Raw genomic sequence first — 16164 nt, 5'->3', positions numbered from 1 at the left:
AAAGTCCTTACGGCAACCTTTTTTGGCTTTTCCTTTATAAAAAGTGGGGTAACGTATCCAGTTAGGGTTAAGGGCACCAACACTGCACTCCAACCCACAAGACAGGCTGTGACAGCAGGAATCTCCCTAACCCGCCCAGACTCAGCTCCCTCATCTGTAATAGGGCCACAGGGCCCTTACCTCATAGGTCATAAAAACAACAAGCATAGCAGGCCCGTAATATTCATTACATCCGCTTTCTCCAGCTCCCATTTTACAGATGAGGCAACTGCTGTTTAAAGGGATTAAGCAGCTCACCCAAGATCTTGAGAGAATTTAACTCTGAGCCCGGGGCTTCAGGGACTGATCCGCCTTCCCTCTGCCAGGCAGTCTCAGGGGGATGGACGTACTCTGTGACCTGAAAAAAGGCTATACGCATGTGGGCCGCTATTATGATGATAACAACATGGTACATTACTTTGTTGTGAATTCCAAATGCTTTTGTGCTGATATATTTAGAACCTTCTGTGGAAGATGAGACTGAAAAAGATTGCTGATTAGATTCTGTTTTGATTTGTGAAGGGAAAAGTGCCTGCCACAGAAATCTCATTTCCTGCTGGATTTAGCCTTTTACAAAGTGTCCACAGGGAAGAGGTTCTAGACAGACTGGGTTTGATTTCTCAGTCCCTGATTCACAGCTCTGTGACCTAACGGGGGTTATCTTCCCTTTCAGAGCCTCAGTTCCCTCACCTGTAAGTGGGAACAGTAACCCCTACAGCTCAGGGGATGGTCCTGAAGGTTAAGCAGGATGACATAGGTAAGGGTACCATATCCCATTCAGGGTCCAAGAGTTCAGATCTCCCTGGACCTATTTCACTAGCCTGAGGGAAGGACTCAGTCGATGCTATTTCCCTTTATTAGTATTATTAGTCCAGCTTGGAAGAGGTGTACCCGAGTAGGGTTGGGCCTGCCAGCCTGAGTTTCCATGCACCCTAACCTTTCCATCCAGGTGGGCTATGGTTTAGTGTTAGTTCAGCGGGAGGCCCCCAAACACCCCCCAGTGCCTCCCTCCATCAGCCTGGCGGAACTCCTCCTGGGCTGAGATGCCCCGGCTCTTCTCTCTGCCCCGGGTTTCTCAGGAGACAGACTGCAGAGCCCTGCTGGGCATCCTTGACATTTCCAACTCACTGTTACCTACCTGCCTAAATAAGAACCTAATTAGGGTCAAGGCCCTGGTCAAGACTGTCCCACTCAACCCCGCAGGGAGGGAAGGGCAGCAAGCAACTGTGCTCACTGTTGTGCCGCAGGGCAGGGAGGTGGTGGGCTTACTGGACCTCACAGAGGCAGATGCTGGAGGGGAGGAATCGGGCTGAAAAGTGTCAGGGAAAGGGAGCAGAGGATGGTTCACCCCCCCCTCTCCCCAGGAAATTCAGGCATTGGGTGGAAAAAGAATAGGGTAATGCCTGCCAGACAGGGTGACCAACTATCCAGTGTGCCCAGGACTGAGTAGGTTCCAGGGACGCAGGACTTTTGTGCTAAAACAGTTTTAGACTCTGCCAGTAATGGGCTATGTGACCCCCGGCAAGTCCCTCAGTGCTCAGGAACTGTCACTTCTGTGAAAAGGGAACTGGACCGGCTCAGCCCTGGAGGTGCAGGGAGGGTGTGTGCTTCAACTCTGCCATCTGGGCTGTAGCCCCATGAGTAGGTGGTTAGAAGGAATTAGGGATGGGCAGAGCTGTCCAGGGGAGACTGGTGGGGAAGCTCAGTGCCCCTGGGGCACTTGTGCCCTAGAAAGTCTTTTCTACGGAGCCCATGTGCTGCCCAGAACTTCGGGCAGGGGCTGGCAGGATGGGGGCGGAGGCAGTGGGGGGGGGCAGCATAAGCGCGCATGCCCAGCTCCCCCCACCCCAATCTCCTGCCAGGGTCTCACAGAGGGCTAGGGCTCCTACCTGCAGGTCGTTTGGGTAACTGTCCCCCTCGGAGAGTGAGTCCACCAGGTCCTCTTCATCCAGCGTGGCCCGCTTGTAGGTCGACATCTGCAAGGCCAAGTGCAGCACGGACTCTCTCAGCACCTCCATGGCTCTCGCACCCAAACGAGGAGAATGGGGAAGCAACCCGGGCGCCGCTGGCGCCACCACCACCGCCACCTCCACCACCTCCGCTGCTGCCGCGCCCCGCCCCGGCCCTGACACCAAGACCAGCCCACCGACCAGCCCGCCGTGGGGGAGGGGGTCCCGCCTCCCCCCACCTCCTGCGCTTAGGCAACGCCACCCTCACCCCCGGCGCGGACAGCGCTGAGGCCACTGGGTGCAGTGGCCACACACTCGGCAGGACATGCTTCCCCGCGCAACGCCAGGTTCCCCACCGTCACTGCCACCGCAGCGGCGCGCCCTGCTGGTCTGGGCGGGCTGTGCTGCGGGGCCGGGCATTGCACCACCTTCGCAGGCGGGGCCTGAAGAGCGCGGCTCCGTTTCCCTTCCTGGACCCACCGGAGACCCCCCAAGGCCCAAGCGTCCCTGGGAGAGGAAGCCTCCCTTGCCCAGAGGTCAGGGCACGGCCAGCCCTTCGCAGGCAGGAAGGGGCCTCACAGCAACCTCTCCTAAGAAACCTCAAGTCCCCCTTCAGTAATCCCCAGTGGCAGATAGCAAGAGTCAAGTGTTAGGAGGTGTCCCTAGTGTGGCCCACAACACTTGAAATGTTCCCCCCAGCATTGGCCCTTAGGTGTGGCAGAGGCCCCCCTCCCATCTGAACTGCAAAGATTAAGGGGAAAGAAAAGGTAGAGTGAAAAAGACAGGTATCTCTCTCATTTCCCCCTTCCTCCAGCTCAGGGGTCTTTAAGCCAGAGTTCACTAATTATTTCAGAAAATTCCAGAGAACTGCCCTGACCTAGAGAATGAAAAAATGATGTGTATGCATTTGGCTGGAGGGGAATCTGATGCTTGCTTCCAAGCTCAAAGGTGTGACTCTCCCCCCAAACAGCAGGAACCCTGGCTTCAGCTTCAGGCCTCCTCAAAGGCCATGTGACACTTCCTTCTCTGGAGTCAAGAGCCTCAAGCAAGGTGCTCCTTCCCTCCTGCACTCCTGAGGCCTCTCAGGGGCCCTGGAATAGTGGGCTTCCCCAGATGCGGGGTGCTCAGGTAAAGACTGTGGACACCCAGCCCTCTCCCTTCCATTCAAGACCCTAACTCAGTTTCCCAAAGGGCGCTCTACTTCCAGTGAGACCTGTGGGCTTTCCGGAAGCACTTCCATTCATTTCGGTATGTGGCTCTTACAATACACATAGTATAAAGTAACAGAGCTAGTCTCTAAAAAGGAAATTCTAATCCCTGGCACCTCCTTGCTTAAAACTCTCCCGGGACAGTTCCTTTACCAGCCCTGGGTGGCCCCTGCCCACCAGGTGCTACCTTGTGCTGCTCCCCGCCTCACTGTCCTAGACTCTACTATGTGGCCCTCATTCATTCCTCAGATTCTCCAAGTTCCTCCTCCCTCCCACCCAGACCTTTATAGCGCTGTTCCCCTTCTCTGGAATATTCTTTCCTCATCTCTACTCCTCCTGTGGTCAGCTCCTGCTTCAAATCTCAACTTGAACATCACCTCCTCATGTGTCCCGACTACCCTGAGCAGCCCCTCCCATCCTGCATTAAAGCACCCCGTCATTTCCCTTTATGGTACTTATTGCAGTCTGTTACAATTACCCTTCTGGTTTTTACATTTATCTCCCTCCCCCGCCCCAGAATCGTGAGCTTTATCAGGGCTGGGACTTGGTCTGGCAAAGGGAATCCCCATCATACTGTAGGTGCTGAGGGTGAAGTGACAAGTCCTCTGGGACAGTGCCTTTAAATCCTTATGCATCTAATGTGGCGGTGCCCAAGCACCACGGAAACATGGGTAAGGGGCCCAGGCCTGCAAGGAGGCAGAATACCATTGCAAGAATTTTAATTCTGGAGTCTTCTGTTTCCCTTCCATGGGGTGAAGGCATTCCCATTACTCACCTGAGAGAGAAAGGGCTCCCAGGCTTCTTCACTTTATGCTAGGTTACAGCTGGGCTTTTTCTTGAACTAGGACCCTTGGTTACACTAAGTAACAGGTGTCAACCACTCAAGGAAAAGACCCTTGAAAAAGAAGTTCAGGAGCCCTGGCCATTGGCTCAGTGGTATAGCGTTGGCCCAGCGTGTAGATGTGCTGCATTCGATTTCTAGTCAGGGAACACAGGAGAAGTGCTTGTCTGCTTCTCCACCCCTCCCCCTCTCACTTTGCTCTATAGCCCCCCCCTCCTGCAGCCATGGCTCCATTCAAATGAGTTGGCCCCAGGTGTTGAGGATGGCTCCATGGCCTCCGCCTCAGGTGCTAAGAAGAGCTCAGTTGCTATGCAACAGAGCAACATCCCAGATGGGCAGAGTATCGCCCCCTAGTGGGCTTGCCAGGTGGATCTAGGTCAGTCTATCTCTGCCTCCCCTCCTCTTACTGAATTAAAAAAAAAAGTTCCGTTCACCAAGCATGGCCCCAGCCTGGCATAGCAGGTACTATTTCCTGGACACCTAGGGGTATCAGCTATTTGTCAGGTCTTTTACACCCATCCATCACCTTATTTAAGCTTCTCACCCTCCCCTCTAAAGCAGGTATTACTGGCCCCTTTCACAGAGCCTAAAACTGAGGCATAGGGAAGCAACTTGCCCAGGGGCAGTGAAGCATCTCATTTGGGAGGCCATTCCTTCTGGGAAGTTCTCCTGACCACCCTCCCCGACTCCAGGGCATCTGGTCCCCTGCTCTGTGTTCCCCTGCTTCCTTATATGGAAGCACACAGCACTTTACACCAGTGGTCCTCAACCTTTTTTGGGCCACTGACTGGTTTAATGTCAGAAAATATTTTCACGGACCAGCTAAATGTATCACGTGACCGAGACAAGCATCAAGAGTGAGTTTTAGACGGATGTAACAGAGGGAATCTGGTCATTTTTTAAAAATAAAACATCGTTCAGATTTAAATATAAATAAAACAGAAATAATGTAAGCTATTTATTCTTTCTCTGTGGACTGGTACCAAATGGCCCACGGACCACTACTGGTCCGCGGCCCGGGGGTTGGGGACCACTGCTTTACACTACAGAGGGCTGAACCCTAAGGGCAGGGATTGAACCTGTGGGGCTGGAAGCTTATCCCAGGGGCCGAGGCCAGGCTCAGGCCGCCAGGCCTTCCATCCCGCTGCGGCCGGTCTGCAGACGGACGGCAAGGGGAGCTGGCTGCAGATGAGGAGGGGAGCTCACATACCTCCCAAGCAGAAATATGCAGAGATGAGAGCTGTTTATTTTTCAACATACAAAAGATGAGGGGCCCTTCCTGAACCGCCTGCCGGGGGCCCTGAGTGAAACTGAAGCCACCTCAGGCGTGGGAATGGCTTAGCTGGCTCTGTCCGGTGGGAGCTGGGGGGGAGGCCACGGGCCCCGGCAGGTGAGTGACAGTCTAACAACAACGGTAACCCTATCTCTGTGCTCGCCCAGAGCTGGGGTGGGGCCTTCCACTCACTGTCTTGGGTCCCCACACCTACCTAGAGCCTCGGCCTCAGCAGGTATCACTTCCATTTTACAAGAGAAGTGGAGTGGGGGGGGACCCAATACTTACTCTGGGCTGCCTGACAAAAATCTCTCCTGACCCCACAGTGCCCTGTGAGGTGGGGATCAGCACCTCCACTTTACAAATGAGAAGACTGAGGATTAGGGCGGAGGAAGGACTTATCCCATTCCCTCTCCCCCTCCAAAGTCTCCTGGCTCCACAGCGAGGGAACCAGGATATGTGACTCCTTGCCTACTGACCTCCTGAGGCTGCCATTAGAGAGCCCGAGCCACCCAGCTAGTAAATGGCAGAGCTGGGCCTAGAACCTGGGCCCTGGCTCCAGGTCCCGTGCTCCCTGAGGAAGGGGAGTCCAGGGGCCCTGAGCTGGCAGGGCAGCCAGCACCAGCTCTCCCTAATTGCCTCATTTGTGGCTGTGGGTGGCACAACTGGCTGCGAGATTCAGGGAAAGGGGAACGACTTCTGCTGTGTGGAGAGTCGTGATCTGCTTGTTCCTGTCCCATCCTGCCCCACCAGGCCCAGGAGGATCATCCGGGCACGGTGTTCATGAGGAGGGCTTGGTGGGGACTCAGGACGGAGGAACCACAGCTCATTCCTGGCTGCACAGTGAAGGTGGTGAAAGTCAGATGACAGTGATGGTGCCAGCCCTGGAAACCCCACCTCGTGGAGACAAAGGCCTGGGGTGAGCAGAAATGAGAAATAGAACCGCTCAGCTCAGGGAGCTCTGATGACAGAGGCCTGATGGCACTTGTAGCTGCTTTGCCCAAGGCAGGGGATCTTCAAAGAATTTTGGAGCATGTCAGAGGCAGGAAAGAGCAGCTCTGAGAGAAAGTCACAGGCCTGGGACTCCTTGGCCACACCCTTCAATCTGTTTTCATGGTGGATTTCTAAGCCTCATCTCTTTAGGGAGACAGCCCTTTGTGGCCAAGGGCCCTCCCTGTCAATGCCTGCCCTCCAGAGCTAGTAATTAGCTGGGATTTGTTAAATCCTTGTATGTCATCTCATACACACTCCAGTTGTATGTTAGTTAAACACTTGCATTTAACAGACAGGATAATATATAGTACAGTAAAGCTCTAGATCCCAACCTCAGTTCAGAACCCCACTGTGCCACTTCCCAGCTGTGTGACCTCGGGCAAGTGACTCAGCCTCTCTGTGCCTCAGGTGTTTCATCTGTAAAACAGGGAGCATAATAACAGTACCTCCTTCACAGGATTGTTGTGATACTTACATAAATATAAAGTGTTTAGAACAGTACTGGGCACACAGCAAATGACCACTAAGTGGAAGTAGTTATTTGTATAATAATAATAATAATAATAATTATTATTATTATTATATATATATTTTTACAGAGACAGAGAGAGAGTCAAAGAGAGGGATAGACAGGGACAGATGGACAGGAACAGAGAGATGAGAAGCATCAATCATTAGTTTTTCATTGAACTTTGCGACACCTTAGTTGTTCATTGATTGCTTTCTCATATGTGCCTTGACCGCGGGCCTTCAGCAGACCGAGTAACCCTTTGCTGGAGCCAGCGACCTTGGGTTCAAGCTGGTGGGCTTTTTGCTCAAACCAGATGAGCCGGCGCTCAAGCTGGCGACCTCGGGGTCTCGAACCTGGGTCCTCTGCATCCCAGTCGGATGCCCTATCCACTGCGCCACCGCCTGGTCAGGCTATTATTATTATTTTTTTACAGAGACAGAGAGAGAGTCAGAGAGAGGCATAGATAGGGACAGACAGACAGGAATGGAGAGAGATGAGAAGCATCAATCATCAGTTTTTCGTTGTGACACCTTAGTTGTTCATTGATTGCTTTCTCATATGTGCCTTGACTGTGGGCCTTCAGCAAACCAAGTAACTCTTTGCTCAAGCCAGCGACCTTGGGTCCAAGCTGATGAGCTTTGCTCAAACCAGATGCGCCAGCGCTCAAGCTGGTGACCTCAGGGTCTCGAACCTGGGTCCTCTGCATCCCAGTCGGATGCCCTATCCACTGCGCCACCGCCTGGTCAGGCTGTATAATTATTTCTTATAAAACACAGGCTTAAAAACTTCCCACTGATCCCCACCTCTTAAAGAACAAATTCCAAATTCCTTAGCTTGGCATTCAAGGACTCCATCTGGCCTAAACTTACCTCTCTAGGCTCACCTCCACAGCCCCTCTGGTGTGTGTGTGGCCATGACCCTTGACCCTGACCCCAGATCTATCTCTGTAGGTGTTGGACACTCAACAGGAGTTCTCTAAGCCCCTGATGCTTGTCAGGCCCTGTGCTGCCAGCTGAGGAGGTAGCTCTGCGTAGAACTCGGTCCCTACCCTCAAGGGAGCTGCACCTGATATCCCCTCTCTCAAGACTGTGAGTTCTGTGTCCCAACTACTTTCCACCTCTGACCTACCTCCTTCTCTCTCTCTCTCCCCCTTCTTTTCTAAAATCAATAAATAAAAATAAAAGAGTTTGATGACAATCAAGTAAGAGTCAAATAGGACAACTATAGCCTAGGGGCAAGATAGTAAAAATATGGCCATCATTCCTGAAGATGACACCCTGTGACATCTATTACTACTACATTATTGATGACATTGCTCAGTGTCTTTTAAATGTGAAATTTCCACGTGATTAATTTCTTTTCTGTTTTTTGGGGGTTTTTTTTTTTGTATTTTTCTGAAGTTGGAAATGGGGAGGCAGTCAGACAGACTCCCACATGCGCCCAACTGGGAGCGATGCTCTGCCCATCTGGGGCGTTGCTCTGTTGTAACCAGAGCCATTCTAGCACCTAAGGCAGGGCCACAGAGCCATCGTCAGCCCCTGAGCCAACTTTGCTCCAATGGAGCTTTGGCTGCGGGAGGGGAAGAGAGAGACAGAGAGGAAGGAGAGGGGGAGGGGTGGAGAAGCAGATGGGCGCTTCTCCTGTGTGCCCTGGCTGGGAATCGAACTCGGGACTCCTGCACGCCAGGCCAACACTCTTACCACTGAGCCAACCGGCCAGGGCCAGATTAATTTCTTTTCAAATTTACCATAAAGTTCCTGAAAAAATGAACTGCTTCTCTGCTTTCTGAACAGGAATCATAGAAATCACCCTGTATTCCTTTTTCCATTGGCTGCCAAGAAGCTCATAACCAAATCAGAAACTCACCTATGGGCTTTTTCCTGGTCTTTATTTAAGTCTTTCCTTTGTCCACATTTTCTACCGTATTTTCTCTGATCCCATTTTCCATTCCCACTGCCTATCCTTTTATTAAATGTGTTTTAGTTATCACCCATCATGAATAAAGTGAATTAGAAACAACCTGTATCAGGAACACCCCTTCCCTGATTGGTTCTCCTGGAAACACAGCTTCAATGTATTTATTCAACACTGGGAGACTGAGGCAGTAAAGACAGACCCAGGCTCGACCCCAGGTTCCCTGGCTGAAGTGACCATGTCATTTCCTCTTTCAGGCCTCAGTTTCCTCATCCGTAGAAAGGGTGTTGTGAAGATTACACGAGCTGAACCATGAACTTCCTGACATATAACATCTCATCCCCAAGTGACCTGGTACCTGATAGACATGCTGCGGCACCCACCTCTCACCTGCGTTTATTTTCCTTCACTACTTTTCTTCTTTTCTTCCTCCCTCCCTCTTCCCCCCTCCCTTCTTCCTCCCTCCTTGCTTTCCTTCCTTCTTTCTTTTTTTCTGAGCGAGAGGCAGGGAGAGAGAGAGAGAGAGAGGAACATCCCCCTGCTCCTGTACGTGACCTGACCACGGAATTGAACTGGCAACCTCTGCGCTCCGGGACGACATTCCAACCAACTGAGCTATCTGGTCAGGGCTTCATTTTCATTGATTTTTAGAGAGACAGAGAGAGGACAGGAAGGAGAGAGAGGGGAGAGGAAAGGGAAGCATTTGTTGTTCCACTCAGTCATGCATTTTTTTTTGGTTGCTTCCCGTGTGCACCCTGACCAGGGATCGAACTCACAACCTAGTTGTTTCAGGACGACGCTCTTAACCAACTGAGATAAGCAGCAAGGGCCCTTCACTCCTTTTCCATTTGCTTCTGCCCTTGTCCATATTTTCTGATCTTGGCCTTAGTTCAGCCAACATTTGGCATTAACCTGGCCCTGCTGCTGCACTCAGGGTAAAACTAACAGACTTCCCCGGGGATCAAGGTAACATCAAGAGTGATTAAGTCCAATATGACTTACCAATAGCTTGTACGCACTCATGAAATAAAGTGATATAAATCAGTGGTCCCCAACCTTTTTTGGGCCACGGACCGGTTTAATGTCAGAAAAATATTTTCACTGAACGGCCTTTAGAGTGGGACGGATAAATGCACAAAATAAAATTATGCGACCGGCATAAAAACTGTGGTATTTTTAAATATAATTGTTGAACTTACAAGACAAGCATCAAAGGTGAGTCTTAGACGGATGTAACAGAGGGAATCTGGTCATTTTTTTTAAAATAAAACATTGTTCAGACTTAAATATAAATAAAACGAAAATAATGTAAATTATTTATTCTTTCTCTGCGGGCCAGTACCAAATGGCCCACGGACCGGTAGTGGTCCGCAGCCCGGGGGTTGGGGACCACTGATATAAATGATACTTTACCTCTGTGGCCTTCCTCCTACAAACACATTACCCCAGTCTAATCATGAGAAAAACGTCAGACAAATCCCAGTTGAGGAACATTCTACTAAATACCTGCCTCCTACTCGTTAAAACTGTCAAGGTCACTAAAAACAACGCAAGTCTGAGAAACTGTCACAGCCAGGAAGAGCTTAAGGAGACATCACAACTAAATGTAATGGGGTGTCCTGGATGGGAGCCTAGAACAGAAACAGGATATTAGATAAAAACGAAAGAAATCTGAATAAAGTCCAGATAGCACTTTGTAATAATGTATCAGTATCAGTCAATTAATTGTGAGAAATGTGAGAAATGTACCATATAATACAGGGTGGGGCAAAAGAAGGTTTACAGTTGTTCATATGGAAAATATAATCATTAATAAATAACAACACAAAGAATAAACTCTGTGTTTTGCATACTCACAGCTGTAAACCTACTTTTGCCCGACTCTGAATAAGACGTTAGTAACAGGGAAACTGGGTGTGAGGGAACTCTATACTATCTTTCCAATAATGTTATAAATCTAATATTGTTCTAAAATACAATGTTTATTTAAAAAAAAAACTCCCCCCCCCCCCCCCAGAAAACAGAGTCTTCAATCCCAACACAAGCCCAGCACTGCCCATACATTTCTCAAGGCTCTTTTTTTTTTTTTTTTAAATGTTTTATTGAATTTAGAGCAGCGGTTCTCAACCTGTGGGTCGCGACCCCGGCGGGGGTCGAACGACCAAAACACAAAGGCGACCCCTGTGTTTTGGTCCTTCGACCCCCGCCGGGGTCACGACCCACAGGTTGAGAACCGCTGATTTAGAGGGAAAGGAAGAGTGAGAGAGAGACAGGAACATACATCTGTTCCGGTATGTGCCCTGACCAGGTATTGAACCAGCAACCTCTGTGTTTTGAGAAGATGCTCTAACCAACCGAGATATCTGGTCAGGGTTCCCAAGGCTCTTTTATACACTTATCTTATTTGTGTCTCATGATCACCCTGTGGAATAAGTCCTGAGATCCCCATTTTACAGGTGCAGAGACTGAGGCCAGAGAAAGGAGGCAGCATGTCAGTTAGCCACGGAGAGGGGCTCAACCCCAGACCCTCCTGAGGCTCTCAGGGCCCGCCCTCTTTTCTTGTGCCACTGTGGGGCCCGGCTCTCTAGACTGACCTCCTTTGGAGACAACAGGCTGCCCAATTTGAAATGTGGGCAATTGGGAGGGATATGACTGGGGGTGGGGGAGGGAGATTCCACTTTGTGCCACCAAAGGGTCAGATGGAGCTGGAAGCCTGGGCACGGGAAGGGGAAAGGCGGGCAGAGTTATGGGGAAGGGAGGCCGCACGGTGAGACTCCGGGAGAGGCTGGAAGGCCAAGGGTACAGAGCACACGTGTGAGGCCAAGAAGGAAGCAGCCCTGCCAGACAGTGAGTGGATCACTGTGGTCTGGACCCGAGTCCCAAGCTAGGCTCCCCTCATAATGTGAGCAGTCGGAGACTCGCCCACACATGCAGGGGGCTGGAAAACACCCACTTGGCCAGGTGTTGACTCACCTGACTGGGGGGCCCCTGGAAGGCAATGAAAGCCTTACCCAATTACCCAGTGCAGCCAACTGACAACCTCAGGGCCTGCTGAGTCCATCCCATACCCAAGCCCAAACCCGGCCAGCCACTCTTCCTTATTCCCTGGCCCGGGCCACTCACCACACCAACGACCGTCAAGCCCGTGCACGGGTCCCACCATGCCTCTCTCTACCTCCCCCTCCTGAGAGCCGCCCCATCTCTCATCTCTGCCCCTCTGTCCAGACCCACTGACTCTGTCCCCTTCCCCCAAATCATTCCCTGATTAGCTCCTGCCCCCCCATATCTAGCAATCACCCCCCCAGTCCCTCATCTCCGGGCCGGCTCCAAGCAGATCCTAGCTGATAGGATCCAGCCACTCTCCTTCACAGGCTGGCTCCCTAGAACTGGCAGAAGCAAGCATGAGCCTTGGCCTGGCTCCAACCCCCTCCTCCCACCCCCCAGGATCTGGCCCCTGGCTGCTCTCCAGCCTCCCTCTCACCACTTCTCCCTCACATGTTCAAACCTCAGTAAAATATGAGAGTGCTTTTTGCTTCCTGGCCTTTGCATATCTACTGTCCTCTGCCTGTGAGGCTTTCTTCTCATCCTTCCCCTGGCAAAGCTCAGCTCCATCTTCCTCCAGGCAGTCTTCTTGGATTTCACTGTGACCCTTCCTCCTTGCTGCTCCCCAGCATACCCTGCCTGGCCCTCTAGCATCTCATTCCAACAGACCACAGCAAAGTACAACTGTGTAACCTGGACAGTGATTCCACTTCCTTTCTGTGTTTTGGTTTTCTTGTCCATCAAACGAAGATGATAATGGTAGCTACCTTTTAGGGTCTTTATACATAGTAAGTAAAATAAGCCCCATAAAAGTCCTTAGCTCAGTGCCCCACAGATAAGCAACACTGATTAAATGTTAGTGTGTGTGGTGGCAGGTTTAGGGAGGGCTAGCTCTTCAAGGCATGCTAAGATTGATAGAAGATGGGAAGGGAAGGAAAAACCAGGATGACCTATGGCATGCCGGGTGCCAAGCCTGGTCCTGGTAACCTTGGCTCTTCCCTGTTGCATACTACAAAACAATTGTCATTCAGGTAGTGTTAGTAGTAACTTGCCCAAAGTCAAACATCTGGAAAAAAGCAAAGCCTGGATGGGGATGCAGATGCATCGATCCCCAAAGCTAGTTGTTTTGCCATTGCAACAAATAAGACGGCAGCCCCAACCTGCTCCACCCTTGTCACTCCGGGCATCACCTTCTGGCTGGGCTAAAGAAGCTAAGTTTGTCCATTCTGATCTCTGAGCACCAAGTTCGAGACAGGCCAGAAACCTACAGCTGGCTCTAAGCTGCGCGGGACGACCAGCTGAATAACTCCCAAGCTCGGGAGACGGAGTGTGCCAAACAATTTGCTGACCTAATCGCATAAAACTCAGGACACAGTTAATCTGTCTCACTTAATGCTATTTATGATGATGATGATGACAGAGCTAGCCGGTAATTAGGCTCCAGCAGGAAGCAGCTCATGGAAATGGTTGTAATTAGTATTTGTGTTATACAGGTGCAGGTGAGGGCTGGGAGGAGGAGGAGGGAGGAGGGAGCAGGCAGAGCAGGTAGGGGATTCCTTGGATCCAGGATCTGAGGGTGGCCAGGGACCCCATGGTTTGTGCCAGGCTCCATGCCAACCAACTCATGTGGAGGACCCTAATTAACTCTCATGATAACTCCAGGATGTTGGCCCTATTATCACTTTTCTAAGATGAGGAAGCAGGCTCAGAGAGGTCCATTCACTTGTCCACGGTCACAGAGCCAGTGAAGAACAGAGCCAAGATTCACACAGGCTTGCCCATCTTCCCCTCCAGCCCCAATGACGTCCTGGACAGGAGGAGGTGATTAGGGCTTGGGTTGGAAGGCAGATCTATATTCGGTCCCAGTTCCTACACTGTCTTGCCCTAGGCCTCAGCAAGTGACTTCTGCTCTCCAGAACACAAACAGGGGGATCGGGGAGCAGGCTCCTCGGATTCTAATCTTTAGGCAAGCTCCTTCACCATCTGAGCCTCAGTGTCCTCCTCTGTAAAATGGAGACGTTGTGAGGGTTAAATAAGTTTAAAAACGTAGAACAATGCCTGCATATTATTATCATTTACAGGGGGTTCATACAGGCGTTGGAGTCAGTTTTTCCGTTTGTAACGTGGGAAGGCAGTGGCTGGGTTAGACAGTGGTTCGTAAGCATATACTTTTTAAATCCCATTGAACCCTTTCTTTTCAACACTTAACATGGCAACCCAACTACAGACGAGAGACAAGTGGGGCTGCCACTCACATAGTCAACGACCCCATATCCTAAACCCGAACTTGGCTTCCTCAGGAATTCCAAGATGTGGAGTTTGAAAATCACTTCTCAACATTCCTCTCGGAACTAACAAAGGGCTCTAAAGCTCTGAGAACGAAGGTGTGGTGGATGCAGGTGCCGGGTGAGCTGGCTGGGACTGTGTTAGCCCAGCGGAGGTGGGCACGTGGGGGCGTGGAACAGGCTGGGCCATGCCCTGGTGGAGTTCACTGGGGCCTGCTGGCTGCCACCATTCAAGCTAGATAACTATCTCCCCAAGAGGCAGCTGACAAGCGGAAGGAAGAACAATGAACTTGGAGACAGGTGATGAACCTGCATTTCAGCCCAACCACATGGCCTTGGGAGCTCGTGTCACCTCTCTGTCACCTCTCTGGGCCTCCCTGTCCTCGATTGTAAGATGGGGATAATAACACTATTCTCATCTGGTGACATCAGGGCAAAACTGAGTCTCATGATGCATAGGGTTTGTAACTGTGAAAGAGAGCCCCAAATTAATATTTTCACTTATTTCTAATACATTATTATCCCTTCCCTAGAGTTTAAAGCCAGAGTATGGAGGTTCAAGTCTCAACTCCACCATGTACCGGCTGAGCGCCCAGGGTTCAGTCATCGAACCTGTGTCCCCCTGTGTAAAGGGACGGCAGGAAGGGTTTAGCACAGTGTCTGGCACACAGTGAGTGCTCAGTAGGTGTTTGCCGCCCTGGAATTTGGGGGAACAATAAAGGCAAACGTGCACCCTAGTGCCCTGGTCCAGAGCAGACACAGCAGAAGACGGTGAGTGTTCCTCGCCCTCCAAAAGCAGTGGTTTTCAATCACCAGTCACGGATCCGGTGCTGGTCCACCAGAAATTTGTGCTGGTGTGTGGAAGAGTTAACTACCCTGATGTTGTACGAAGATGATAGCGTCTCCAATCATTGGGTATACAATCTTCACACAACATCAGATGGTTAACTCTTTGCAGACTTAAAACCACTGCTCTACCCTGGCCGGTTGGCTCAGTGGTAGAGCGTCAGCCTGGCGTGTGGAAATCCCGGGTTCGATTCCCGGCCAGGGCACACAGGAGAGGCGCCCATCTGCTTCTCCACCCCTCCCCCTCTCCTTCCTCTCTGTATCTCTCTTCCCCTCCCGCAGCCAAGGCTCCATTGGAGCAAAGACGGCCCGGCCCAGGCGCTGGTAATGGCTCCAAGGCCTCTGCCTCAGGCGCTAGAGTGGCTCTGGTTGCAACAGAGCAACGTCCCGGATGGGCAGAGCATCGCCCCCTGGTGGGCGTGCCGGGTGGATCCCGGTCGGGCGCATGCGGGAGTCTGTCCGACTGTCTCCCTGTTTCCAGCTTCAGAAAAATACAAAAAAAACAAATAAAAAAACCCCAAAAACAAACAAACAAACAAACAGAACCCCCACTGCTCTAAAGCACTCAGGTTCAAACACAGTCGCTGGCATTACTTTGGTTCTCTGCTCAAGTGTGGCTCAAGCTATCCTGGGCTAGACTGGGGATGTGTCTGCCCTCTGTCCTTAACACACCAATTCAGTTCAATAGCTCAGTGGTCCCCAACCATTTTTGGGCCACGGACCGGTTTAATGTCAGAAAATATTTTCACAGACCATTTAGGGTGGGACAGATAAATGTATCACGTGACCGAGACAAGCGTCAAGAGTGAGTCTTAGACGGATGTAACAAAGGGAATCTGGTCATTTTTTAAAAATAAAACATCGTTCAGACTTAAATATAAATAAAACGGAAATAATGTAAATTATTTATTCTTTCCCTGCGGACTGGTACCAAATGGCCCACGGACCAGTACCGGTCCGCGGCCTGGGGATTGGGGACCACTGCAATAGCTGTTTCCTGTTTACTGAGCACCTGTCATAGGCCTGGCCTTCACCATAACCCTGCATGGTAGGTAGCACTCTCCCCATTTGCCAGATGAGAAACTGAGGTTCAGAGAGGTGTGGTGACCACCCCAAGGCCAGGGTGCCTGTTTACAATGCTTGGGATCTGGAGCCAGGTCCAGAGGGCTTCTTTGGTATGGAGGCTGCTGGAAGGTTTGTAAGGGCCCCTGGGTACCAGCCTACGTTATTTGGTAGGTGGCATCCTCTGAGTGAGGAGACCCA

General features: G+C 51.1%; 1 protein-coding gene across 5 annotated transcripts in view; it reads right to left on the bottom strand.

Annotated features, from left to right (window-relative positions):
* ECE1 (endothelin converting enzyme 1) overlaps positions 1-16164 on the bottom strand; it is a 113834-nt gene that overhangs the window by 59589 nt on the left and 38081 nt on the right. For 3 of the 5 annotated variants that reach the window (XM_066270196.1, XM_066270197.1, XM_066270198.1), the window contains one exon: positions 1929-2015. In XM_066270196.1, the coding sequence (XP_066126293.1) occupies positions 1929-2015 (87 nt within the window). Of the gene's footprint in view, positions 1-1928; positions 2073-2256; positions 2323-16164 lie in introns of those variants that run through there. The other 2 variants (XM_066270199.1, XM_066270195.1) reach the window with 2 other exon arrangements.

Source organism: Saccopteryx bilineata, chromosome 3, assembly GCF_036850765.1.
Source record: "Saccopteryx bilineata isolate mSacBil1 chromosome 3, mSacBil1_pri_phased_curated, whole genome shotgun sequence".
Classification (NCBI taxonomy): domain Eukaryota; kingdom Metazoa; phylum Chordata; class Mammalia; order Chiroptera; family Emballonuridae; genus Saccopteryx; species Saccopteryx bilineata.
This window is presented reverse-complemented; position numbering and strand designations above follow the sequence as displayed.